Source organism: Callospermophilus lateralis, chromosome 3, assembly GCF_048772815.1.
Source record: "Callospermophilus lateralis isolate mCalLat2 chromosome 3, mCalLat2.hap1, whole genome shotgun sequence".
NCBI classification, from domain to species: Eukaryota; Metazoa; Chordata; class Mammalia; order Rodentia; family Sciuridae; genus Callospermophilus; species Callospermophilus lateralis.
This window is the reverse complement of record NC_135307.1, coordinates 158753567-158781321: the sequence shown is the minus strand read 5'-3', so window position 1 is coordinate 158781321 and position 27755 is coordinate 158753567. Positions and strand designations below refer to the sequence as shown.

Genomic DNA, 27755 nt, shown 5'->3' with positions numbered 1-27755 from the left:
TAGAAAATGTCCCTTGCATGCCAGGGCTAAAATGAGCAGGTGAGTAAAATCACTGATTCACTCAACTGTGCACCACACTGCAGAGTAGCTATCATGGCTGAGCATGATCCCAGCTGAGAATGGAAGTAGATTGGATGGATCAAAAGAGGCAGAGCTCCTCCCTTCTGAGGCACTGGAATTTAGCAGAGGCATGAGAACAATGGCCAAGCAATTAGGGCCAGATGAAATAAAAAATAAATATAGGAGGTGTTATCCCTGGTTGCTCACAGTACTACTGAATCCTATAGACAGAAAGGGTGGGTAAGAAGAGAGAGAGATCTTATAGGGGAGAGCTAGGAGCCTGTGAGAGAGGATGCTGACCACTGACCTGCTTAGTGGAAAGAAGATCCTCCTTAGGCAGGTAAGAATGTGAACTTGCTTCAGACCAGCAGAACACCTCTTTCAAATACAAATGATGGGTTTGGTGAGAGGCAAGAGAGAGAAAAGCCAGGGAACAGTGCTGAATGCACTTTGGAGCAACCATATGTTTATTTGACAAGACAGTAGAAAGAAGCCATTAGAAAAAGCTAGACTTTAAGATGACAAGTCTTTCTAGAACAGAAATACAGAAATTCAGAGAAAGAACTAGAATGTGATGGAAGTTGGGGTTGGAGACTAGGAGAAGAGTTCTAAACACTACTGACAAGTCAGGAGCTGAAATCACATTGGTTGAAAGAGAATAGTCGAGAAGGACGAAAGAAGGCAAGAAAAGGCAATTAGTTGGGGGAGACAACAGTGTAGGACAGGCACTGCTGGCTTCACTCCATGTACCGCAGTGATGGGAGGACATGTGAAATCTGGGTCCTTACAGGAAGTGTGGTGTAGCACTAATGTGTTCTGCCACATCACTGTCCTAATCACAGCTGGAATGGAGGATGTCAATGAAGGTCACTGCCAGACTGGGCACTTTTTCAGGCAGCACAAATTAGCCTGCTAGAAGCTAGCAGGCCTAGACAGATTCCAGTGCACCAGACTATAAATCAACACAAAGCCAAACAATCAGAAATGCTTTAATCATCTGACAAATGATGAGGTGGATGCAAATTTGCAAGCCTGAGTTTCAAGAAAATGAAGCAGGTGGTCATAAAGATATTTTATCAGTCCTCTGCAATCAGGTATTTTCATTTTATAGCAGATATTTCAAATATTTACATTTAACTTCGGAGGTCTGCTTTTTCCCGATTCCAATTTGATTAGCTACACCAAGATATTTGTATTCCCTTGACTGTTTTCCCTTTTATTAAATGTTCCTTTTATTAAAGATCTCAGAAAATGTACTGCATCTTTAAAAGTCTCCTTCCTAGAGTCTTGTCAAATGTGAAATTAGCCAAAGAGCTTCATCTTGAGAATTGAAAGTCAGTTTCCAGACTTCAGGTGCTCCATGCTGACTACCCTGGAGATGCAATGGGTTCATAAACAACTGGACACCTGGGCCTTCTTGAAAGGGTGCAGAAGGGCTATTTCCTGAAACTGATGAATGCCTAAGTTTCTGCAAGAAGACAAGTTCTACTGTTAATAAATTTTTCTTCTCTGGAACAACAACACACCTGAATTCACTTAAAGCACAGCATCTGATCACATCAAATTGTGTACGTGGAGGAAGTGTGTTCAGAGATGGTGTATGTGGATAAAACACACGATCTTCCCTCATAAGCACAATGTGGGTATTCAGAAGGACAAGTGACTGACATTGGTCATTGCTGGGCTCGCCCTCAACCCTGACCGTTGTGTAGAGCAGTAATTGAACCTCTGCCAGAGAAAGGATATCGACTCCCACATTTCCATGAAGAAAGTAAACCATGTCAACCAAGGTAGTCTGGAATTTGGATGACAAATGGACTCCATTTGCCAAAACTAAATCAGGGATTTCTGCTTTCCAATCTAGAGAAAGCTGAACTAGATCTTGTTGGAGTAGAGGATGATTCGCAAAGGCAGCAGCTTCAGACTTTGACATCAGGACACACAGGAGGTCACGGCATAACTGTTGAGAGAGGTTTTTGTTGTAACTAAACACAGTGAGCAGAAGGGCCTCTGTGGATCCCAGGAATCGAATGCTCTGCCCACCAAAGCCAATCTGAATTTCTTGTAGTCCAGAAAGAGACAGAACATGAAAGATATCCATTGAGCCTGCGTGCTTATCTGACAGAACCAAAGAGTATAAAGTTGACTGAAGGAGGAGCAAACATGCTGGTTGGGGGTCAGGTTCTATGCAGTTAGCCACAGCAAGCCAGTAAATGCCTTTGATGTCCTTCACATCACCTATAGGTTCTGGCAGAGAACAAGTCACAACTTCAAGAAAGTCTTTTAAAGAGTTCTCTTGAAATTTCAGCATTTGGTCTGGGAATTGCACAAGGGTCTGCTTAAATGCAGAGCTCTTTCTAGCATCTTCAGAGTCAAGGCAGGAAACTGAACTTAGCGAGGAACCTGGTAAAGCTGCAGATGTGAAGGTGGAGGCCCTGTAAGGCTCTGGGCTCTTTTCTGGCCTCAGACTCTTTACCTCTTTGTTGCTGCTGCTGCCGCCAATCTGAGCTTCAGGAAAACAGTGAGATCCGGATGGCACCACACGTGACTTCAAAAGCATGTCCAATGGCAAGTGCTTCAGAAATGGCAAGCTTCTGATGAATGTTGTCACATGGGAGGTGAGCCCACTTGGGTCACACAGAGTCCCCACATGCTTGGCTTGGTGAATCATCTTTGTGCCAGTCTGTAGCAGGTGACTGCTAGTATCTTTATAAAGAGCTGAGAACTTGTGGTAAAAATATCCCAGCCTGTTGTTTCCTTCTGTCCTAATATTTATCAGCGATGACGGAGAGCTATTCTTTTCACCAGATAATTCTTTCTCATCTTGCTGTTCACAACAAAACTCAGGGGCCGTTGTGCTCTGAGAAGCACTCCCAGATGTGCTCTCTTCATGAGAAACAGTTTCAGAGAGAACAAAGCAGAGCACCCTGCTTTGCCTGGCCTGCTTGCTTCTGCTATTTATAGACACTTGTTGGGACTTCTGTTGCAGCAATGTCCAGCTGGACTCAGTTCCCAAGCTGTGTTCATCTTTGTGAGTCATCAGCTCACTGAAATTATCTGACTTACTCTGAAAATCTTCTCCATCATTGGTTACGTTTTCCTTAAGGAAAAAGATTTCAGGTAGATGAAAACATTTTGGTTCAAGATGGCCAGAGTACTTAGGACAACAGTATTTGTAACCACTGTCCTGCAGTTCCTTGGGTACTAAGGACTGATCCCTTCTTTCTTGTGATATTGAGGAGGAAGCTCTAGAGCCTAAGATGCTCTGTTGCATGGGATGACTCCAGTGACTGCTCTGATCCTCCTCCCTCCTCTCTTCTCTAATGATGCTAGAAGTACCAGTGGCATCTTTGGGCAGAAGTGGGACAAGATATTGGGTGGGCCAAAACCAATTTTTCTGTTCAAGATGTCAAAAAAAAAAAAAAGTTGAAATAGGGATGTGGCACCATTTCTGTGATTCTTTTGCACATGATGATTCCTGTAGTCATTAGTTTCATTGAATGTATTAATTCAGAGTTTAAGTAGAAAGCCTAAGCTAGCTGTATTGATTGGTACGATTTAAGAATAGATGATCTGATTTATACACAGCACATTAATTTCCATATTTATTATTTTATAAATTGCCAAGTATTTTGATACAAGCACATTGTATAGGATTGATTCATAGTATCCATTTGTTGGTCTAACATTTCATTTTCTCTAAAGCAAATCCTAAGACCTTTATTCAGTGTTTAAAAGGTCATTTATAGTTATGAAAATAAATGCAAGACCATATGTCCAAAATGTAAAAATATTAGGGCATACTTAATTAGAATTAGAGGGCAAGGCCAAAAGAAATTCACAAGTATTCCAACTCAGGTCTGATTTCTCTTTTTGGTTTATTTCATGAGAATCTTGTGTCCTCTCTGGCTAGGTCAGCATCACTACGGAAGGCTTACAGTACACTTGCTCTGTGTCAGGCACCACAGAAACAAAGAAATAAAAGGCTGCGCTTGGGGTAAACTGCTACGGGAATGGGTATTCAGAGGAGGATAATATCACTCCTCAATGCTGGCAGGAGGGGTGGCCAGGGCCACATTCACCCTCTTGCTCCCCATTCAGTAATACATGTAAATCTTTGGCAGAGAGATTTCTACCACCTAGCAGGGTTTTTTTGTTGTTGCTGTTTGTTTGTTTTTATGGGAAAATGTGAAGGACATGCCCTTTTGGGGAAGAAAATACAAGTAAAATCTTACAAATTGTATGCCCCCCAAAATTGTTAGTTTGATAATCAACCAGAGAAATAAGCTAATTAACCAAGAGTATTTCCTTTATGCTGTTGCCAACTCATAGTCTACAAAACGAACAGGGTTTTTAAAACATTAAAAAGTACTCAGTTTCATTTTCAAACCCCATATCTGATCTCGATTATATAATTCTGTCTTTTAAATGCAGACCAAGGAAAAGGATACCATTACAAATGAAAAACTGGGCAAAGCTCCACCAAACCTGCGTGCTGTTCAAGAAAGTCAAAGCAGTTTTCAACCTGCAGGATTCCGTTTAATTCTAAGTCCATATAATAGCTTGCCTTCCCTATTAGCCATTAATCTCACTGGGACTTCAAAATTCTAATTATGCAACTAAACATTAAGAAAATTTAATCACACAAGCATGCCATAATTTAAGGCGACCCTATCAATCTGAAAAATCATTACCTACCTCATATTTTAGCTTACGTTGAATGGTGCCATTGTGAAGTTTCTCATTATCCTGAAAATAAATAAAAAGCCCTCTATATTAAATTATAGCATGTTCATAGAGGAGAGAAAAACTGATTTGATTAGACATATTTATGGAAATAAAATTCTATAGAAACATACTTGTCATTCAACAATGACAACCCTTTTACATAATTTACATTCCCAAGATAAACATGACTATTGATCGATCTGTCTGAAAAAGAACTGAACCTAAATGGTTCAATGATCTTAAAGTTCTAATATTGAAAGCAAGATTTCCTTAGGATATTTCTTAATTTGCAGGTTAGAAATGAATTGTCTTTATTTTGATAAAAATCATCTGTTGCAAATACTTTTCTTCTCAAGGGGAAAATATATTTGTCCTTGAATAGTTTACAAAGTAAATTAAATATTTATGGAAATAGGCTGCATTTGAGAGAAAACAGAAAAATGTTACATCTAGGATGTTTATAAATCAAAGAAAGTAAATAAATCATTTTAGAAAACTTTATATTCACTTAATAAAGGTTTTCTCAGAATCACAAAATTGCCAACTAAAATACTTGAATTAAAAAGATTTGTAAACTGTTAAGCCCCATCCAAGCAGTATTAGTACTTTTTTTTTTGAATATTCAACATCTGAATTTTCTCTTGAGAAGTGGTCATAAAAGACCCCACCACCGTTACTGCACCACTCATTTATCCACAAGGTCATCTTGAGAAATGAATGACCATGTAACTTAGTTCTTTCAGCTTACCTTCATCATATCTGCAGATGTGTTGCTGGCATGACCAATAGCACGATGCAAATCCTGAAGACGTCTTTGGACCTCTTCTTCAATGTAAGCATTGATCCTGAAAGCCATGGAGTCAAGACAAATATAAATGCTTCTAACCACACAAGGTTGCTATATCTTTCTTTCCTAAGCCCCAAACAATAGGGAGCTTTCTCATTCTAACTGCCAAACAAAAAATCAATTTGAGACCTCACACAGTTTTCTTCTTTCCAGGAAATCTAGAGCCATATGTTCACTGTTTATTTTTTTTTTTCCCCCAAATGAGAAAGAACTGGACAAATAACAGAGCATTGAGTCTGGAAAGGAGACTAAACGACCCCATCCAAGTCTTCTGATTTCCTTAGCGGAAACCTGCTGCAGAATGGGGGAAAAAAATCACAGTCCCTGACTTTAGGGACTCTGTTGTCTCAGATCTGTTCCTAAGGCAGAACAGTGGGTTTCCTCCCCAGAACAGACTGACACAGATGATAATTATTTCTCAAGCACAAGGTCACTTATAAGGATTACAAAAAACAAACAAACAAAAAAGAGGTCATAAGATCTATACTTGTTTATTATTCAGCATCTATGCGTAAGACAGCAATGCTTGACATTTTTGCATTATTTCTGGTCAGTCTTATCTCTCCAAATGGGTTATCTGGACCTGTCCAGGAAGGTACCTTTTAAAGTTCTCCACCTCCCCAAAACCCCCAAGTCAGAGAAGAAGCCACAAACAGTTGACCTTTGAAGAAGTTGTCAAGTCCTATCTGGTGTCCCATAGAATGTAAGTGAAGTTGTATTATTACTTAATACAACCATTAGCTTTAACCATCCTAGTGGATGCCAGCTCGATCTCTGGTCAAAGTCATTCAATATAGAAGCTCCAGAGAGAGTAGGAAATTTCAGCCACACCAAAGGTCTTTCCAGTGGCTCCGTTATAGGCTCATCTCCTCTAATGCTACAGACACTGATTAGAAGGAATTTTTTAAAAAAATTAGCTGGTTTCGGCTGGACATAGTGGTGTACATCTATAATCCCAGTGCCTTGGGAGGCTAAGGCAGGAGGTCACATGTTCAAGGTTAACCTCAGAGACTTTGTGAGACTTTGTTTCAAAATTTAAAAAAAAAAAAATTAAATGATTTCCATATTTACATCTTGGCACATATGCCAAATAAATTTACCTGATTTGTGTTTCTAAACATATGCATAATCCTGTCAATATTTCTGTACTACCGCTCAACAGAGAAATAATTTTCTGAAATGCTGGACAAGAAGATTAATATTTTAGACAGAATGGCCTAAATAAAGTACAATATTACCTTTCAGTATTGAAAACAAAATCATGTGCAACTGAACATGAGCCAAGGGTATTCACAAATTATCTCCCCTGACCGTCAATAAAATTTGAAACTAGCCCCATGAGGCAGATGGGGGACAGACCTAGACATAAGGAGCTACAGAGGCTCATGTAATTCTGACTACATTTTGATATCCAAATACTTATTTCCTAATCCAGGCCTCAGGACTGCCCAGTTTGAAGTGTCCCCATGATACAGATGGGGTGGAGGAAAATGATCGCTACTTTCTTTAAGGCAAAGAATGATTAAGTTGATTTATCTGAGAGCTCCACGCCACAGAGCAATTCACAATGCCACCTACATTGAAAATCATTTTATTACAGTAACATCAGATATATATTTATTATATTCATGGTCATTCTGAATATACTAGTACAGTTTTTATAATAAACTCCATCTAAGTATAATCAATACTTATATAAAGTAACAGCCAGCACAAGGTTCTTCTCAGTGTAATTCAATTAATTCTGTTTTTGTGCTTTTCATCATGGCCTTGCATCACTCTGGTTCTGGATGATCTGGTTTCCCTGCACCTTTCAATTCCACCTTCTCACACAAACCATCTGCATCAAGATACCTTGGATTTTGGCTGACTTGGTTCTCAGGTGCTGATTTAAGTTCAAATGACACTCCATCCCCGCCCCTATCATCCAGGCATCAGCTGACAAAGACAGAGAACTTCTCAGGCACAGGTATTACTGTAGCCTTTGATAGATCCCTCTACATGCAAACTGGCCAATGCTTGTATGTGTACCACTAAATCAAATAAAATCAAATCATTGCATCAGTTTAATATTGAGTACCTGGCATCCATCAGGGGAGCCAGGTGAGATTTTTCAGCACTGGGTAGCAAGCTAAAAGAAGCAGCCTTCCTCTCCAGGGTCCCATGGTCACCTCTTTGAACACTGTCTCCCTCACAAATCTTCTGCTTCAGTTGCTGGATTTCATGTTCTAACCTACAAAAATGGGAATCACATGAATTTGTTCATTAACAGAATTTCTGGAACACATTCCCTTTGTAAAGCATTGTTTTAAAAACCCCAGGGTATTCAGACAAAAACCCTACATGCAGAGCTTTACTTTCTAGTAAAGGTGCTGTACACTAATAAGACAAGGTATGAGGTAAAAATAAGTCATAAGAAAGATCGAAGACAAGTGCTGCCACAGGGATTCAAAAGTTGAAGAATCTGACCAATAAGGGTAAAGATAACTTGTACTACCTTCTAAGCACAACCTTGGAAATAGCTGTGAAGAATTCTGATTCCCTAATTCCTGCTTCAACAAGAGTTGGTTGTGGAGTACATAAGAAATTCTGTTGAATACTTCTCTTGACAAAGAAATTTATGCTTCAAAGAGTTTTCAGAAACCACCAATCTAGGAGGAAATTCATGGTCGGCAGTTCTAAGTTGTCTTCAAAAGACAGGGATAATATGGGCATCTGGAGTGATGGTGGAAGATGTTCCAGGTGCATATAAAGCAACACAAATGAAGGAGCTACGCCATGAAAACCAACCACTTTTTTGAGGGCAGAAGGAGAGGGGAGATAAAGAAGAGAAGACAAATCTAGGAAAGCAGATTGAGTTCCGTGACAAATTAAAATAACTATGAATCTTGGTTATTTTAATAACAACCAGAAAATTATCTCCAGTGAAAAGTGATACTTCTAATATGAGGTCAACTAAGTTTACAGCCATCCTCCCACTGATCTGACCATGCTTGAATCCAGGGCCATCAGGCTAGACTAGGGCCAAGCTGGCCAATAAATCTGGCCCCAGGGAGCATAAGACCCAGTCACTATGTAAAGGTGGGCAAGTTATTTCAATCTAGATCTCAATTTCTTTATGAACCAAATAGGAGTCAATTAATCTTTCATTTCATTCAGCTCCAAAAATAAAATGCTGACACACCAAGGTGCCGCCAGCCCTCTGAATCTAAATTTCAGTAGATAAGAGGGCAAGAAAGCTAAGAGATGACTGGGAAACAGATCCATTACCATTTTGCGTGACACAAGTCCTCAGTGGCTACATAAGCAAAGCAGGTTCAATTTCCCCATCTGTTAACTGGAAATGATGGTACTCTTTTCCACGAAATAGTAAACGACAATGCACATATGGCATTAAAACACAATCTGCGTTAACACAGGATTATTCTTTCTGGCTGGCATCATGAGTTATATTTATCACTATGAAAGGACTCTGATTAAAAAAATGTGATTAAATATGGGTACTGACAGTTTTCTTCTGTTGTCCCTGCTATGGTGGCAGGAAGGTTTTTCTAGTGGGGCTGCATGATACATGTTATTGGGGCTGTCAAAATTAGCAGGTGGTAGAAAAGAAGACAGTGAAATAAATTAAACCTTGTTCATAAAGTACTGAAAGTCAATGGGAAAGCCAAGCCCAGTGTTCTGTTGTCCAATCTGATCCCACATGAATTTAATATTTCACACTTGTGGAATTTCACAAGGGGCCAAGTCAAGCTGCACAGCTAATCCTGACTTAGTCATGAGAACCCACAGAGAAAATAAACACAATGGAAACACCCACAGTAAGCTCCAGGGACAGTACAGACAAAGCACAGAATCCAGAATTCACTGGCCCGAATTAGATCTTAGCAAAGTCTATTTCACCAAAACTCATGATGCTCAGGGCCTCCTTTGTGTGGCTTCTGAAGGAATGTTGATGCTAGGAAATCCTTCCATAAAAATCACAATCTTACCTCCACTCTTATAGAGAAGTAACACTAAATTGCTGGTTGACAAAGTCAGTAACATCAAGCTAAAAGCTCATGATGCATTCTTATTGCAAACTGCAGGACACAAATTGAGAGCGTGCCCTCCACTACTTCAAATTTCCTGAGGCAGGAGCTTTGTCCAGCAATTTCATTTACATAGCACACCTGTAATCATTTTCTTAAACCTCTGACCTATTTCTCTGAAATAATAAGCTTTTTTATTGTTATTTTGTTGCTGTTTTGCCTGAAGGGATTACCAGAGAGCTATTATAAATATGATCCACAGTATAAGCCAATCATTTGGATGGAAGTTGTTTTGACCTTTTCAGGAAAGATGATGGGCTACAGTAACATTTTTGAGTAGATCTAACTTTGTCATCAGCACGTGACCCCATGCCTTTGTCAAATGAAGCCTTTGTCAAATGAAAGCTGAAGTCTTAAGGTAGTATTCTGCTTCAGTTGGAGGCCCTCTCAGAAGGTGGCCATGGGTGGGAGAGGGCAGGTCCAGGCCCTCTAACCTGGGCTTTGGTTAAGGTCTCAACTGCTCAAAGGGTTTGGAGCTAAAAGAAAATACACAGACCTCTGATCTCAACCAACCCCTTGTATAGGTCAGGACACTGAGGCCCAAAGATGAAGGACATTGCCCAACATCATCAGTGTCACCCAGGCAGGAAAGGGCTGGGCCAGGGTATGATGTTTCCTTATAAACCTCCAAACCAGGTGCCACTGGCCCCTCTGAGAGTCTTAGCATCATCTGTACAGAATCCGTGTGTCTATTAATTCTAAGAACCTACTGTCTGATAAGCATGGAGGCAGTAACCAGGCACAGAAAAATAAATATTCTTTAAAAAAATTTCTAGTTTCCTATTTTTATCTTTTACAACACCAAAAACAGTAGTATATCACCAAGAATGCTTGAATATTACACTGTGTTCAAAATCAGCTGGAGAGTTTTGTTTGGTATGGTTTTTTAATATAGAGTCCTTGACGCCTCTTCTCAAATATTTGAATCATGAATAGTAGGAGAAGTACTGGAATTTAGTTCTCCTCAGGTTGTAGGAATCAGTACTTTAGATGTAATGCAGGAATTTTAGGAATGATGCTTTATTGTAACAAGTGTTCTAGGAGAAGGGCAGGTGTGGAAACAGGGAAGGACATGAGCGAGGAAAGCAAAGAGGGAGAGAAGGAAAAGAGAAGGAACAAGGGGAGGAAGGGGAAGAAAAATGGGAAGGAAGAAGGAATGCAGGGAGGAAAGAAAGAGGGTAGAAGAAGGGACAGAGGGAGCAAAGAAAAGGAATGAAAGGGAGAGAAGGCAGAAGGGGAGGAAGGAAGGAAAAACAGAGAAAGAGAGGGAGGGGCAGGGAGGGGAAAGGCAGATTTCTCAGCATTTGCATTTATCAGACCATTAAAGCATAAATTCCATAGGTGAGTGGTGCAATGGACAAAGACTTTAATTATGATTTTTTTAACTTTAGGTCTATTGTTCCAAAACAAGGATCCTACAGAAATGAAAGAATGTTTAAGGATAGTTTTCTCAGGTTTGATAAAAATAAGTATTTGCCTATGTATCAGAGAATATGTTTAATAATGCTAAGTGAAGTTAGCCAATCCTAAAAAAACAAATGCCGAATGTTTTCTCTGATATGAGGTGACTGACTCATAGTGGGGTAGGGAGGGGGAGCATGGGAGGAATAGAGGAACTCTAGACAGAGCAGAGGGGTGGGAGGGAAAGGGAGGGGGCATGGGGTTAGAAATGATGGTGGAATGTGATGGACATCATTATCCAAAGTACATGTATGAAGACCAAATTGGTGTGAATATACTTTGTATACAACCAGAGATGTGAAAAATTGTGCTTTATATGTATAATAACAATTATAATACATTCCACTGTCATTTATTTTTAAAAAAACCAATAAAAATTTTTTTAAAAAAGAAATTATTATATAAAAAATCACTTAAAAAAAGACAGAAACTCCATGAGGAATAGAAAATGAGCATGATTTTGTTCCTATTGTAACCCATGTTCTCCCTACTCTCACCTCTCCTGGTCCTTCTCCAGGACCTCCTGCTGAGCTTCCAGGACATTGGTGCTACTGTTGAGACTAACAAGCTTCTGCCTCTGCTCTTCTGTCTCCAGGCCCAGGGTAGAGCGCCTCTGCAGAGCAGAGTGCCTTCTCTCCAGCCTGGCCACTGCACGCTCCAGTGCCTCTCTCTGCTGCTTCTCCCGTGATTCTAGAATCTCCTTTTCCTTCTTCCTCACTTTTTCTTCCTGTCTTGCCACATTGGCAGTGAATTCAAAGGTGGCCTGGAGCTGCTGCAGCTGGCTTGCACTGGCTTGGTATTGCGCGAGCTGCTCTTCTTTTTCTTCCATTTCTTTTTCTACTTGATAAAGAGTGTTGTCTAAGCCCAGAGGACCTCTGTCAAGGATTTCAAGCGCTCTCTGCTTTTCTTCCAACAGAGCTGGCAGATGAGTTTGCAGAAGGTATTGTAGCTGGCGTTCTTTACATTGCAGCCTGAACTCTACTGGCTTTATTTTCTCTAAATCTCCAGCCACATGTGAGACACTTGTGACACTAGCATCATTTTTTACTAACCACTTAGATTGCTCCTCATTTTCACATTTTAAGCGCTGGAGGGTTTCCTGCTCTGCTAGGACTTCTTTTCTCAGGAGGTCCTTCTGCTGGACCAGTTCTTTCTCCAAGTTAGCTAGTTTGACAAGCTGCCTTTTCTTGAACTCCAAGAAACGTAGGTGAGCTTTTTCCAGATGCTCACCATCTTCCTCCTCCCCTCCTGCCCCGGCCTCCCTGGCCCGTAGGAGGGCTTCCCTGATGTCTTCCAGGTCCCTCTTCTCCTCTTCTGCCCGTTGGACCTCACTGCATCGCAGCAATGGAACCATCTCTTGTTTCTCTCGCAGCTGCTCCTCCAAGTGGGTAACAAGCAGCACCTGCTCCTTCTCCTGCTCCTCCAGTCTCCTTTTCTCCAGTTCCAGCTTGGCGCGCTGTTCATCTTTTTCCCGCTGGAGACGGTCCAGCTCTTGGAATATCTGAATCTTCTCAGCCTGCTCACTGTTGTTGAGTTCTTGGAGCCTCCGGAGCTCCTCTTTGACACGCAGAAAGCTTTCTTCCTCTTGTCTCTTCTTCTGCAGCTCAATTTCCTGCTGCTCCCTCAGCCGTTCCTCCTCAAACTTTTCCTTCTCTGCTAGCAAATCCTTGAGCTTGTTCTCAATGTGGAAGCTGCGGCGTTTGAGGCTTTCCTCCTGCTTGCGTATTTGGCGCTGCACGATTTCTGTCTCTTTGCGTTGGGTCTCCACCTCCTGCTGCATTCGCTCCAGCTCTGCCTTGTCTGACTTCTGCTTTTCCTCCATTTCTTCTATGAGTTTCCTACAATGCAGACATTGACCGATCATTATTTGATCACTATCTTAAATGTTGTTCTAACTTTTCCCTAATTGGAATGTTCTAAAAATGCATACGCAACACAAAGCCAAATTCTTCATTAAAATAAAAGAGGAGAAAGTGTCCTTCTTTCAAATTTTCAACAGCATGTCATCTGTCCAACATATCTGCCTAGTCTCCTGAAGTAGCCTCTGATATAATTTCTTTGTGGAGCTTAGAATCATAATGTGTTATGCATGATATAATTTTAAAAGCCCCCTGAGCTCAAAGAGAAAGAACCATGTCCAATTTAAATTTAAATGTGAATAATTTTATTCAGCCCAATGACTAAAACTTAAGACATTCAGTAACAAGATGACATTAAAATACTCATGCTGTCTTTAACTCTTGGAATTCGAATATCAAAGTAGAGATAATAATTCATTGTTTCAGCTCAAATAACTACTTGCTACATAGTATTTACTCACTAGTTTAGGCAAACAGTAATCATCAAATGGCCCCAAATATTTGCTTATTAATGTATAACACAGAAAATAACTGGAGTCTCCATTAGAATGCTGAAATGCACAATTTTAGGGGTTACATGTGTGTTTTCTCTTAGAATACAAAATCCTCACTGGGTGCTAAATCAGATTTTAGGCGTTGGCTTTGGCCTTCAAAGCATTGATACAGAATAAGATTGTGAATACATGGGGCTGATTCTTGTCTCACCAAACATCTTCCCTCTATATTGCTGGAAACTAAACTGATTCATTTGTAACATTTACAATCCAGATTTTAGAAAATAAATGGCTAGTTTGAAGATTCCCTATGGCCTTAGCTTCTACTCCAATATTTATCCACTTCTTTGGTTGTTAAATAGGATGGTTAAAAAAAAGAGAGAAAATATAGTTTTATCAACAAAAACTATTTCAGAGCATATAAACAACTTACCAAATCAATCAAATAGCCAGAAACACACATCCCTGGCCACATCTCACAAAAGAAAAGTGAGCAAAACAGGCAAATTATAGATGGGAAAATACATACAAACAATATAAGGAAAAGTGTGTATAAAATGGAGAAGTAATAAGAAAATTTTGGTCTTGCATTCATTCACTCTTTGATTCTTTTGGCTTTTTAAAAACTCAAGGAAGACTATTGAGAGAAGACATGTTTTTGAGTTAAGCTGAAACAAATATATATTTGGTGTACTAACCTGGTATATTAAATCTGCTTTCTGACTCTACTCCCCCTTTCTTACAATTATTTGAAGATAAACTTCTTAAAAAACTAAACATGAAGTAAACTCAAACAGTTAAAAAAAAAAACCACCTACAGCCATTAGACACGTAAACGACAAAGAGCAAGAGAGAGGGCTGAAGCAGACACATAGGAAGTCAGTGCAGGCAGTAAACACAGGAGTAGAACTCAAACCCAACATGCCTTACCTTTTACTTTCTAATTTTTCAAGTTCTTCACGCTGTTGTCGCTCAAATTCAAGTCTAATAACATCAAATAAAAATAAAGTCACTTTTCTGAAAGTACTTTTCTCTCTTTTTATACATTTACATAATACAAAGCATCAGTTTTCCAAGTATTATTTTTTATTACCATGGATTAGCAAGTTTAAAACACAGTCTTTGCTCTATGACTATGATTAGAAATTAGATGTACTTTTGGGTGCTTGAACACAGACTAAAGAGAACAGATTTGACTTAAAGAAAAACAAGTGAAGCACCTCTGAATTTTGAAAAGGAAGAATTAAATGTAACTTGTAAATGATAAGCATGTCTACCCAACTAAGTCACTGATGAGTATGTAAAAATGGAGAATCTCTACCTTAGACAGATGGGTCCTTTTATGGGGAAAAGACTGCCAGGGAGGTAGAGAGAGAGAGAGAGAGCACAGACATCAATTAAGAAAATTTAGCAGGAGGAAACATCAGGAGAAAAGCAGTAAGTCACTTATAAAGACAAAAGCCATGCACAAATTGAAATGCTTCCTTATAAATATTCCACTTTCCAACAATTTTATAAAGTGAAACACTCCAAAAAGTTCACTGTTCTGTTTTGTGCACTTCTCATGTTAATCATAGTACTCATAATAACTGAGTAACAATAATCATTGTTAACAGCAGTTGTATTTTTATTGTTTCATAGATTGTTACAGTACATATAAGTTCATCAAGATCTTCCTATAATTAATGGTTACATGACAGAGGATTTACTGGAGATTAGGAGCTTGTGACAAAAATTCACACTGTGGTAGAAAAACAAAGTAATGCAGGTTGTTGGGAATTTTAAAACTTAACTAAAATATTGAGAGCACAGGTTGGCTTCTCAAATATTAATTATTGTGAGGTTTCACTATTCATATTAAACAGCATGAACTATAATTCTTAAACTTACACATTTTCTTGTTATGTAGGTAGCAGAGAAATACAGGTGAAAAACTGAACTATAGAAAAATTCATTATAAATTGTGTTCCTCGGATGACGTATAAATCCAGATTGGCAACAGAGTTACTTTTATAATGATCAAACATTTCAAATAGATCTCTTTCCAATTTAATTTGGGCTGTTTTTGAATGTAAGATATGTGGTTGCTTTTGTAAGCAGGAGTTATCTATGATGTAGCAGGTGTTGTGCTGGTTTACATATTAAGTCCCTTTGTCTTCCCAGGAAACATTAAGGGAGGAGAATATCGCCATTTTACAGAAGAAGAATCCAAAGCTCATATATGTTAAAGAACATGTTCAAAGTTGTAGTGGTAATATGTGGGGAGCCAAGATTTGAACCCATAACACCATGCTTCCAAAACACCCTCTATTGACTCATTTTAAGAGAAGTGTTCTATTTTATGGTATAAAATAAATACACTAGCTAGGCACAGTGGCACAAGCCTGTAATCCCAGCAACTCAGGAGATAGAAGCAAGAGAATATCTCAAGTTTGAAGCCTCAGCAACTTAGGGAGACATTAAGTAACTTAGTGAGATCCTGTCTGAAAATAAAAAATAAGAAGGGGTAGATATATAGATCAGGTGTCTGTAAACTGCCCTTGAGTTCAATCTCTAGTACCAAAAACAAATAAAAGAATGAAAAAAAATATTAAATCCTTCTTTGAAACTTGGTAGAGTTACATTTATCCTAGTGTCACATGATGATAATCTGCAGCTTACTATAAATATTGCCATACAAAAGAAGTCAGTCACATAAATATGAAGCATTTGCCATCCATGGAGCCCAGTCTAAATTTCATTGTTACATAGGTACAGGACTTCATTAAAATTAAAATATGATTATTCTCTTTTATTTAACAACAAACAGAACCTTGGTCAACATTTTCAGTTTAGTATTATAGACATAGTTACCAAGCAAAAATGTCTTAATGAACAAAATACTTTTAAAACCCAGAGAATTACCCTAATACAATTACCTTTATTCTCAATTTTTATTTTCTGTGAATAATAGCCCATCAGTACACACTGCTTTGACAATGTCACATGTAGGTGGCACTAGGCAAATGTTACCTTGAGAGATGAAACTGTGGATGAAAACCTCCCATCTGAGGATCATTTCCAAGATGCAGGTACTGTGATTGACACTCAGCATGCACCACCCTCATTTTGTTTTCTCAACCTTGGAAGGTTGATGCATTTATCACCCTTATTTTACAAAGCAGGAAACTGAGGCTTAGCGGATATGATGAGTAGAGTCCAAGTTTGCTAGTAAATCAGTGCTGCAAACCACTACCACTCTTGCTAAGGAGCAGCATGGCCTCAAGGACTCAAGGAGGTCATAAAAATCTGAGTTATAATAGCTAAAGTGACATTTTAACTGAGCCCCTACGTGGAAATTTTAGGCAATGTGGAAAGCCAGAGCATACAGCAGTCTGTAAAAGAGATGCAGCCTCTGGCCTGGTCTGTGACAGTCTGTGTGTCATATGCAGAGACAAAACTGATCCCAGAATCTAGTGGGACCTATAGTCAAGGCAAGCTCCCTGCTTCTAGGTATTACCTGTGCCATTCTTTCTCTTTCATAATCTGGGAACTCAAGAAATTCTCAATAAAACCAGATCTTGGTTTGCTAAGGGAGAAGTGGAAAGAAATGAAGCTGAACAAAACAACAGAAGCCAATCAAGAAAGGACACTGAAAGTTATATTAAAGATTTTGAACTTAACCCTAAGGATGGCAGCAGAAAAATATCTTGGAAAAGGGTTGTTGAAGAACACATACACTGGTTGTTCTGTAGAGAACACATGGAAGGGAAGCGATATGTGAATTCATGAGACAAATGAAGAAACTTGTAGTAACTTAATAAATTAGGAGACTTCTATGAAGGCAGGATCCATTATTTATAATAAGGGATATCCAACTGGAATAAAGAAATGAACATATCTTTTGATATGCAGGAGGTCAAGCTGACAAAATTCAGTAACTGGTTGAATTTTGGTAGGGGTGGTAACAAGAAAAAAAGAGTAAAAGATGAGCCTCAGGTTAGTGGCCTGGATTCAGAAAGTGTGGAAAGGAGGAACATAACCACCAAGAGACTGAGCTAAAGGGTCAGCAAGTCTGAATACAAATTCCAGTGGTTGTGAGATCACACATGAGTTACTTAATCTTGGATGTTTCATTTTCTTAGAAATTAAAGGAAAGAACAGACCCTACCTAAGAGGGTTGTGGCCAGGATCAAATGAGAGGACACATGGAAAATATCTGTTGGCACCTGTGCATGTTATGTTAGGTGTTCTGTGTCACCATCATGCTACAGTCTACTCTCGATGTTACAGTGAACTAAGGTAGGAAGGAGAACTGGGGAAGGAGGCAGTGTGTGTTGGGGGAGGAGGGAACTGTAGTATGAGCAGTAGTTATGCTAGTACTTAGGATACTAGTATACTTAGTACCAGGATACTAGGATACTAGTATACTTAGTACCAGGACAGTTGTTAATGCCCATTGAAGCTACCAACCAATTCCCTCCACAGGTAGCACTGCTCTGAGTACTTAAGACTTAATTCCCACAATGACCCTACTCTGCCTTCTGGAAGATAAGCTCAGTTTCACATATGTTCAATCCAACAATTCCTAAGGGTCATCCAAATTGAGATGTCCAGTAGTAAATGGAAGACCAACAAAGACAGCTCCTCAGGCCCTTATTAAGGATGGGGATAAAGACTTTGAATTTGCCAGAGTGGGCTAGCAACAGAAGCCACAAGAGGGAGTGAGGTTACCCAGAACACACAGCAGAATGAGAATAAAGAGGCTTAGTGCAATGTCAGAAAGACCACTTATACACACACACACACACACACACACACACACACACTCTGTAGTGATGGGCAGAGAAGGCTGGGTCCTCAAATGAGGCTAGAGGTAAGCAGTCAGACACACACAGACATCAGGAAAGAGGAGGTCCGTGAGAACACACAGAAGAGGGTACTTCCAAAAAGAAAAGGAATCAGTGGTATTAAATGATTCAGGAATGTCAAGTACAAAAGAACCCAAGGAGCACCCCTTGAACTTAGCAACATGGAGGTCACTGGTAATCTTGAAGCAACCTTTGTCAGGTTTAGGGCAGACTGAAGTGGGCTGAGAAATGAGGTGGAAGAATATGGAGGCTGTGAGTATATATGCGGTAGAGAGTTTTCTCAGTGATTTTGCTTGTAAAAAGGATGTGGTAATTTTAGGAAGATGGATGTTCATTTTAACAGATGAAAGAAACTTGTGTCTGTTTGATCCTGGAATAAACAAGCCATAAGGGGGGTGGGGAGAAGGGAGAGGAAGAGACAGAGAATGGGTGGAAAAAACTGGGAGGAAGCAGAAAATATCTGATGGTCAGAGATTTCCAAAATAAGAATAATAATGACTATGGGCAAGGGATTTGGAATTAGTTTGGTTCGGATAACATCTTGGCTCATACGTGACCCTGGGAAAATCTGTTTTCTCACTACAGATGGACTAAGAGGGAGGATCCAAGGAAGAAACACATAAACACTAAGATGTTAAAAAAATATTAACTATTAACTCCATAGGATTCACAGTACAGGTAAGAAAGTTACCATGAGAAGGAAAAGGGGGTGTTCTGCCACTGGGACAGGAAGGGAGGGATACAAGATAAATGTAAAGCAGAAATGGGATTTGAGGGTGTTGTTCTCTTAGGAAGTCTGCACTCTCTGTGCAGTTAGAAACAAGGTCCTAAAAGTGAAGAGACATAGTGGTGGAGTTAGAGGTGTAAAGGTCAAGGACACTATTTATGATAGGTGATAGGGCAGTAGGTAAAGGAACTGATATCAAAAATTGAAGGAAAACAGGGCTGGCTGGGCATCAGTCAAGCTTTGAGATATGGGGGAGAAAGTTCAATGGTCCCAGAAGTGGGATCCAGGAAAGTATAGAACAGAAGAACCATCTGAGCTATTGGGAAGAGGATGGCCCAATTGTTGGCAGAAGAACTTGATTCGATATTAATCAGGAAATATTAAATGAGGACAAGACTTAAAGGAAAGAGTAGGAAATCAAAGACATATCCAGAATAAGTACTATCTAAGAAAAATGTTGCAGGATGGGTAATCCATACACAATCATCCAAGATAACAGCAGGACATAGAAAGATAGTGAAAGACTTTGAAGGAAGTATCTGGAAGGGGAGCAGATGACAGGTGTAAGGAGAGGCAAAGAGTGGGACAGGCAGGTGCCACACAGATGAGAAGTGCTCCACAGGGCAGAGGAAGCAGCTGGGAGCACCTGGGAGGAGGACCTTAGAGTCTCTGGTTGATGAAGTCACTGGCTTTCCTTAAAGAACACTTTCATTTCAGAACACTTGACTGGGAATAGAAAGGTGATAGAGTCTTGGATTCAAGGCAACTGCCAACCTCAGATGCTTGAGGCCGCAGCTTATGGCCCCTCATGAAGGGTAAAATCTATTGAAATGCAAGATCTAGAGTTCAGAAATCAGATAGAAATTCCCATTTTAATTCTTAATGAAGAAGTATGACTTCATTTCTGAGACCTGTTTCTGAATAGGGAAGAATTTGGTTGTTTTCAACTGAAAGCAGTATGCCTTTGGTAAACAATGAGTAACATTTCCTGAAAAAGAGAATAACAATTAAAAGATACTTAGTCTTAACTTAAAACAAGTTCACAAACAGTATGAGGAGAAAGTCATAATTATAAAGTTAGGGGTTGTATTTTAAATATGAGGGGATATGAGCTGTGGCAGATATAACATAAGTATTACATATTTACTAATTATACTTTAAAATAACCCATTAAATTATTTCAAACAACACACCACAGTAGATTGTAAAATGTAAAAGTGTCAGTATCAAAAAAGTATATAAACTATAATTGTATTCAAATGTGACTTCTTTAAAAATAAGTATAATTCACTATCTTTTCTGGAATTAACATGGCCCCAAATGCTAATTTCCCAAATGGTATAATTAAAAGGAAAACAACAAAAAGATAAAATTTTTGTAGCTGTTTGAAGCATTTTAAAATGACAGAAGTGCACATATTGTGTTAGGTCCATCAAAAAAGCTCAGCATACAACCTATTTTTATCAGAAATACTCTCTTCTTTTCATTAAAAGACATCTAGCATTTTTAGGTATAACTGCACATCTTGCAATTTACATTCCTGTTATCATCGGCAATAGAAAAAACAAGGGGGGCGGTAGGAATTTCTCAGCTCACACCATTACACTGAAAGTGAGACTGTGATGAGGAAGAAAGGAAGGAAGGAAAGAGAAATGTAAATGAACTAAAAACATAAATATTTGCAACCTTGTGGTGTCCTGATGGTGGTTAATTTGGTGCCTCTGATACCATTTCACTTTCTAAAAATAGAAAGGTAGTCCAACCAGCACTTCATTGAGGATGGATAGGGAAAGTAATGGAGCTGAGCTCCAGCACATCAGGCCTGGAAGGGAGATCTCAGCTGGCAACAGAGAAGAGCTGAAGCAGTCATAGTGGTAAAGTCCCCTGCATGAATGTTTTACTCTATTTTCTCAGCAGATATTTATCAGGTAAGGAAAAATTCTTGGTCAGTGGATAGACTTGGATTTTCATTAGGGACTTTTAGGTTATAGTCAATGCAGGATAGATTTCATGGGTATACAACATGTGCAGTTTGTGACTGAGCTATATGGGTCCCCTACACTTGATTCTCTGCTGCTGCCATCTTGTAATTCTTAGTAACGGTGGAGCCAGAGGCTCCATGTTTTCATTATGTAGCTGTTTCTGACCACACACATGCTTTCTCTGAAAAAACTATGGGCCTCCAGCCTGGAATGCTTGGTGGGACTCCTCAGTTCAGATTCTGATAAGGAATTAGAAAAAGCCTAGAATGCAATGGAAGATGGTTTATCTATCCCTGATCCTTCACTGGGTCTAGGTTCTTAACACAGTGGATTCTACAATAGTTTAGGCCAAGATCACTGACCTTCTCAACACCCTATAACCCCTCAGAAACTTTCATTCAGTCTCAAATCATCTTACAATTGGGAAAATCCCAAGGAGACTGAGACATCTTAAAGATTAAAGAAAAAAGTTTGGATTTCGGTGATGGTGTTTGTGCTGGTGCTATCCAGTCTGACATTGAGAAGCTGACATTCTATAAATGATCTAAAAGCTAAATAACAAGGCAGATACTCATCAGGGTAAGTTTAGGGAAACTGATCAAAGAAAGCACCTGGCCATTCATTCAGTTGTTGATTCTTTATGGAAAGGCCTTACAGTCCTTCCTTTGGGTATCAGCTCTCATGTTAACTTTCACTAGCAAGCTAAGAATAGCTGCTTTGCAAAGATGACTACAATTTCTATACCACTCACTCTAAATCACCCTTTCAAACCACTGCCAAGTTATTTTCCATGTCACATGTCAGGATATACAACAAGAAACTGCTGACAACTACAAATCAGAGAATGCGTATCAAGATATAGGGGGAGAGGAAGAGTTTTCAAAATGCAACTTAATAAAGAAGATTATGAAATTAAATCCTTCTTAGCTAAAAATTGATAGTTTATAACATAAACATCAAAGGTACTCTGGGAATAGTTTTCTAATGACCTTTCAATTTCCTACTCTAGAAAGTACTAACACTTGCCAAAGAGCTAGTCTTAAGTGTTTTGTATTTCAAATGAAAAGTACCCAAAGAAACAATGATTGCTTTAAAAAAAAGAGTAAAATTTGATACCATAAGTGTTTTCATTGAGTCTGTTTTCAGTCTATTTCTTATAATAGTGGTATCTCGCTCTAATAAAACAATCAGAACAGACATTCAGAGATATTTCCAATAAACCCCTAATATCACAGGCACTTTGAACTGGATGGGAACTCGACATCACACACTCAACTCAGTACACGTCCCTGTCTTCTACCCGCTCCCTTCTATTTTCCAGGCCAGGAGACTGAGCCCCACGTAATATCAGAGAGAAATCTAAGGTAACTTTCTTGTTAGAAGAACTAAGAGTAGAAAAGCTCATCTCCACCTCCACTTTAACATCTATCCTAGAATTCTTTCTCACCTCCTCTATCAAACCATTGTATTTTCTATCCCAGAAAGAGCCTTCCATATATTAAAAATAATTCATCTTTCTAAAATATATGATTCCACTGAATGGACCAGATGAATGTGCGATAGACAATATTCCTGACATTTCATCCAGCCATGTATTTTGTGTGTCCAACAAACCTTTATCAAACTCCTACTAGATACAAAGCAGGACTCTGGGGAGAACACAAAATGGAAAGAGCGCCTTTGGACACTCTTATGAGAGTAACTGTAAGTGAAAGAAAACATGACATACATCAATCACAAAAGGTGATGTTCCTAAAAGGCACAACTTTCAATGGAGGATGGGTTACAGCTTTAGGATGAGAGGAGACCTCGTAGAGGAGGTGTTAGCTGATGTGGGCCTTAAAAAATGGACAGAATTATAATGGGTACTGTACACTGAATTGGGAGCAAAAGTATAGAAGAAAAATAAAGGAAGACAAATGAGAGATACAATGAAGGAAACAGTATAAAACCTCATTTGTCTACTTCTGAGATTAAACAAAGGAAGTAATGAGTAATGCAACTGGGAATTTGGACTCTAAGCAGAATGTTCAAGCTAAGTTCAAGCTAAGTCTCAGGGGCAAGCTTCCCTTCTACTGCCCTGTGCAGACCTCTGTCACGGCTCTGGGAAGGACACTCAGGAACTGCTGTATCACTCACCCATTAATTCACTTGTTCAATATGCCATTCCAGGCACTGTTCTAGGAACTGTGAATTCAACAAAAAAAACTAATTCTTTGCACTCATAAACCTTTTATTTGGTTGAGGGACAGTTAAGTAACAAATAATGAATATATTATGTCATAGGTGCTATGAAAATATAAAGCTAGAAAAGAGGGTATGGGGAAAAGAGAACATGCAGGAGAGAGATGCACAAAGAAGGGTCATTAGGATGCATCTGTAGCCACCATGAGAGGAGAATCAGGCAAAAACCAGAAGAAGATATATGAGGCTCACTTGGATCCCAGTAGCACAAATACAGTGAAAGCAGTGAAAAATAGCAGAGGCGGGATATAGGAAAACAACTGAGCTCAAGATGGAACTAGAGCCTTACAGGTCACAGAAGGTCTTCACCTCTACCAGGGCTCCTTGAGGACAGAGCCCCTTCCATACCTTGGGTGACTATGTGTGCTGAGGGCCATCTGCAAGGCACAGAGTAGGTGGTTCTATCAATGTCTGCCATAGATAGAGCTCTAAAGTCAGTGGTATGAACTTCAGAGCCAGAAACCCAATCACAAGGAGTCACAGAAGACCTGAGAGGAGGAGATGGTACCAGCCAAGGCAGGCCTCCTTTTGCCTTGAGAAATAACGAATTGTAACACTCCTCATCCCCTCATGATGAAAACAAATCACTGCAGCAAATTTAGAAAAAACAGGTAATTAAAACAGTCCTATACCAGGATTGTTCCATCTTGGTATCAGCCTTAAGCCTTGACAGCCATATATATCCACACACAGCCAAAAGCCTACAATAAAATTTACTTAGTCATCATTTCCTCCTAATATATGCCTGGGACAAATTCCCATATCATTAACTATTACTGTATGACATAGTTTAATATCATAAAATTCTATAATATAGATATACCAAGATTTATGAACAGAGTCTCATGGAGACGGACACAGCCAACCACTCTGATAAAAGTTTGGTTAGTTTAAGAAAGAAAAAGCAGTGCACATTCATGGGCAGCAGAAAAAAAGAGAGGAAAGAAGTCTGAAAATGTAAAAAGATTTCAGATATGCCACAGTTCTTCTGTGGTGACAATACATCACAGAAGCTTTATAAGTCTGCTTTACATATTTGTACGCCTTTGACACTGCACCAAGAAAGACAACATGCCAACACACCTAACCAGACACTGCCAGAAAGGTGGGCCTCTGTCTCTCCCACAGGGCTGACAGCAGACTGGAAGTATTCTCTGCTCTGTGTGTGTATTCCCATTCCCAGATCCCCCTGGCCATGCCTTTACCCTCAGCCCTAAGGTCTTCAACTCAATGGCTCTTGCCTTACTTCCCTTATTGTCTCCCTGACATTTCTGCCTTCAGTCCTCCCCCATGCTTTGATTTAAGCAACAATTACCATCAAATAAAGAATTCTGGGTGTGGATTTAACTGACAAAATATGAAAGCAGGAGATTTATATAAGAGGATTAATAGCAATATTATCAACAACTTAGATGGGAAAAAAAGCTGAAATAGTTTTGATGTGTTCCTAATAATAAAGCAAAATTTAAATAAATTATGACATAAAGACAGAATGAAGAATCATTGCCAGTGGCCTGGGACAAAGTTTATGATAATATGTTAACAGAAAAAAAAGCAGAAGACAGGCTTGTATTCCTAACATGACCTCAAAACTGTTTAAATACTCTATATGATGTGCGATGTATAATTAAATAGACATACTTTAAAATATAAGCAAATAGGGGCTGGGGCTGGGCTTCAGTGGTAGCCCACGTGCCTGGTATTTGTGAAGTACTGGGTTCGATTCTCAGCATCACGTAGTAAAAAAATAAAGATCTATCAGCAACTAAAAATTATTTTAAAATATATACGCAAATATTACCAATGCAAACCAATGATTATTTCTTGGTGGAAGAATTATAAACATTTGTGATTACTTATTCATTTCTGAGTGTTTTACTTTTTTGGTAATAGCATTTCCTTTTATAATGAGAAAAAATCACTTGCATTTTTAAAATCTACTCTGATTGTAGTAAGCACTTCACATCTGTTTTGCTTCTAATAAACTACAGCACATTTCTATTTATTTCAAACAATGATGACAATTAACCTTCATAGGTCATAAGATATAGGGGTTGCTGATAGTGACCAAACATTTGAGGTCACTGAGTCGGGAAATTGTTATTCAAGGTTGGAATTATGGTCTCTGATAGAAGGATGGGGATGGACATGCCTCACCGGGGAACAATTGACACATACACATGTTCAGGAAAGAATTACTCCTCAAACACCTACTTGGAAGAGAAAAATCAAACCTTTTCACCTATCATTACATGCATAGATTAGGAACAGACACATAGTTGTACCAACAGACACAATTACCAACTGTTTTAAGTGGTAACAAGGAAAGATGAAGAATGGTATGAGTGAACAGTCAAGATGAATTTTGGATTGGGGTTGGTAAATCCTTTTTGAGGAAGTGACATTTAAACTCAGACCTTAGAAACTAATGTAGGAGTATGCCATGTAAAAGGCTCATGGATATCTGAACAAGTGTTCCAAGAGAAGGAAAAGGCATATGCAAAGACCTTGGAACAGGAATGAATGTGTACAATGGAACCCTTGACAGAATCAGCAACAGGCTCTAATCAAATGAGTTAACAAGGAACAGAGAGTTGGTGATGTGTAATCAAGTTAATCTGTTACTTCAAAGAATAACCATGCTGTCATATAGGACTAACAGGGAATTCACTGTCTTCCATCCTTGCCCACAGCAACCATCCATTTCACTAGAAAAGTCCCATTTGTTCAGGTGACCTTCAAAACTGACTTTGGACAGTGCGATTATAAAATAAATGAAGCACAAATGCAGCCCACCTCTCAGAAAAGGCAATCGTAAGTAACCACATAAAGATAAAAGTGTTCTTTGAATTGAACAGCTCATCTTTTCGCCTACTTTGGAAACAGAAAGCACATGGTGCTCATCATTTAAGGTGGCTCACAGTGGAGTAATACTCAGGACAAGGAAGAAAAACAATAACAACAAAAAAGCAGCCAAGTCAGTAATTAACACTAATTTCAGTTAATGGAGGAAGAAGCCCACTTCTTTCAGTTGCTTTCACCACAAGTTCCATGAGACTGTATCTTAACAAGCCATTTAAGACAATCTATAGCAATTGTAAAGTTAGTAAATGGTCCATAAAATATGAGACAACTGAGACCAAAAACTGGAGAAGAAATCAGCATTTCAGCAACCTAAACTAGAAAAAAAAAATTGTAAGGCCCAATAAAATAAACCAACAGAGACAAACATAGTAAATACATATCAGTTAAAACTCAGGCTAACTAACCACCAATTACCAGCTAACATAAATATTGCCAACAACATGTATAAAACTTCCATGCTTAAGGCCAGTGAGGAAAAAGAAAAAAGATAAAACAATTTATAAAGTAGTAGAAAGCAAGAGAGAAGTGTGGGTAGCAGGGTATACTGAGCTTACAAGAGAATGTTATCTTTCCTCCCAAAACATGCAGGAGGGACCATTTGAAAGCAAAAAGCTTGTCAAGAATATTTTTAGCTATGATCAAATTCTGTTTCTGAAACTTCTCTCACATTGCTGTGAAGGGGAAAAAGAAATATCTCTTAGTTCACATTAGATTTCTATTAAGTTCCAGGTAGGATGCTGGGCACTCAGCAAATAACAAACTAGATTCTTTTGTCTGTTTTCTAGAAGCTTACAGTCATCTACAATGAAGCCAAGGCTCAAAACAATGAAGGATGCAACCCTGTTATTGATGTCTTCTTATTTTCTCCCTAATGTGATTTGTCCTCTCAGATTAATGAAAGGAGGGAGAACAGGAAGAAGAAAAGGAAAATGGGGAGGGAGATGATAAGGAAAAAACAAAGATAGAGTGAGAGATGGGAGGGAAAATTAATTTTTTTTTTAAATGAGTATGGCCAGCTGGTGAGAAATTCTTAGTACCATCTTGGTACCTTGGGCTTTTTGAATCTGAATCCTAGAACAATTGGTTCAGAATCAAGTTCCTTCTAGCTTTACATTCCAGGACTCTGCTTCAGTTCTTGAACAGGAAGCAGCAGGAATGTTGGTTCCAAGCTTATACAGCATTCTGCAACATCAGGTAACTCAACACAGAAGAATCATGCCCAGGGAATGTTTCTGAAGAGAACCACTGCTGCAGGAACCCTAAATTCTATTTCTTGGGAATGAGCTTAGAACTTTGCAACATTTTGTGTGTTGAGGGGGGCATCACATATAGCATCAATGGGGATGTGTTCAAGTACCATGTACAATAATATGCATCAAGAACCTTAAAACCACATACATTTCTGACCTAGAAATTCTACTTCTATTCTTCTTTACAAATCTCTTCATCCCAATAGCCTGTGATAGCAGAAAACTAGAAGACAAAATGCCTACCCAAAGAAGCAAATTTCAGTAAGATATGAAATATCCACATAATGAAGTAGAGAA

The 27755-nt window shown here is 39.0% G+C and overlaps 1 protein-coding gene across 2 annotated transcripts in view; it reads right to left on the bottom strand.

Moving 5' to 3' along the window:
- Kif16b (kinesin family member 16B) overlaps positions 1–27755 on the bottom strand; it is a 280309-nt gene that overhangs the window by 91570 nt on the left and 160984 nt on the right. For both annotated transcript variants that reach the window (XM_076851502.2, XM_076851500.2), the window contains exons 18-22: positions 14471–14524; positions 11685–13025; positions 7716–7868; positions 5537–5633; positions 4759–4809 (exon numbers count right to left, since the gene is read on the bottom strand). In XM_076851502.2, coding sequence (XP_076707617.2) covers positions 4759–4809; positions 5537–5633; positions 7716–7868; positions 11685–13025; positions 14471–14524 — 1696 coding nt within the window. The remainder of the gene's footprint in view (positions 1–4758; positions 4810–5536; positions 5634–7715; positions 7869–11684; positions 13026–14470; positions 14525–27755) is intronic.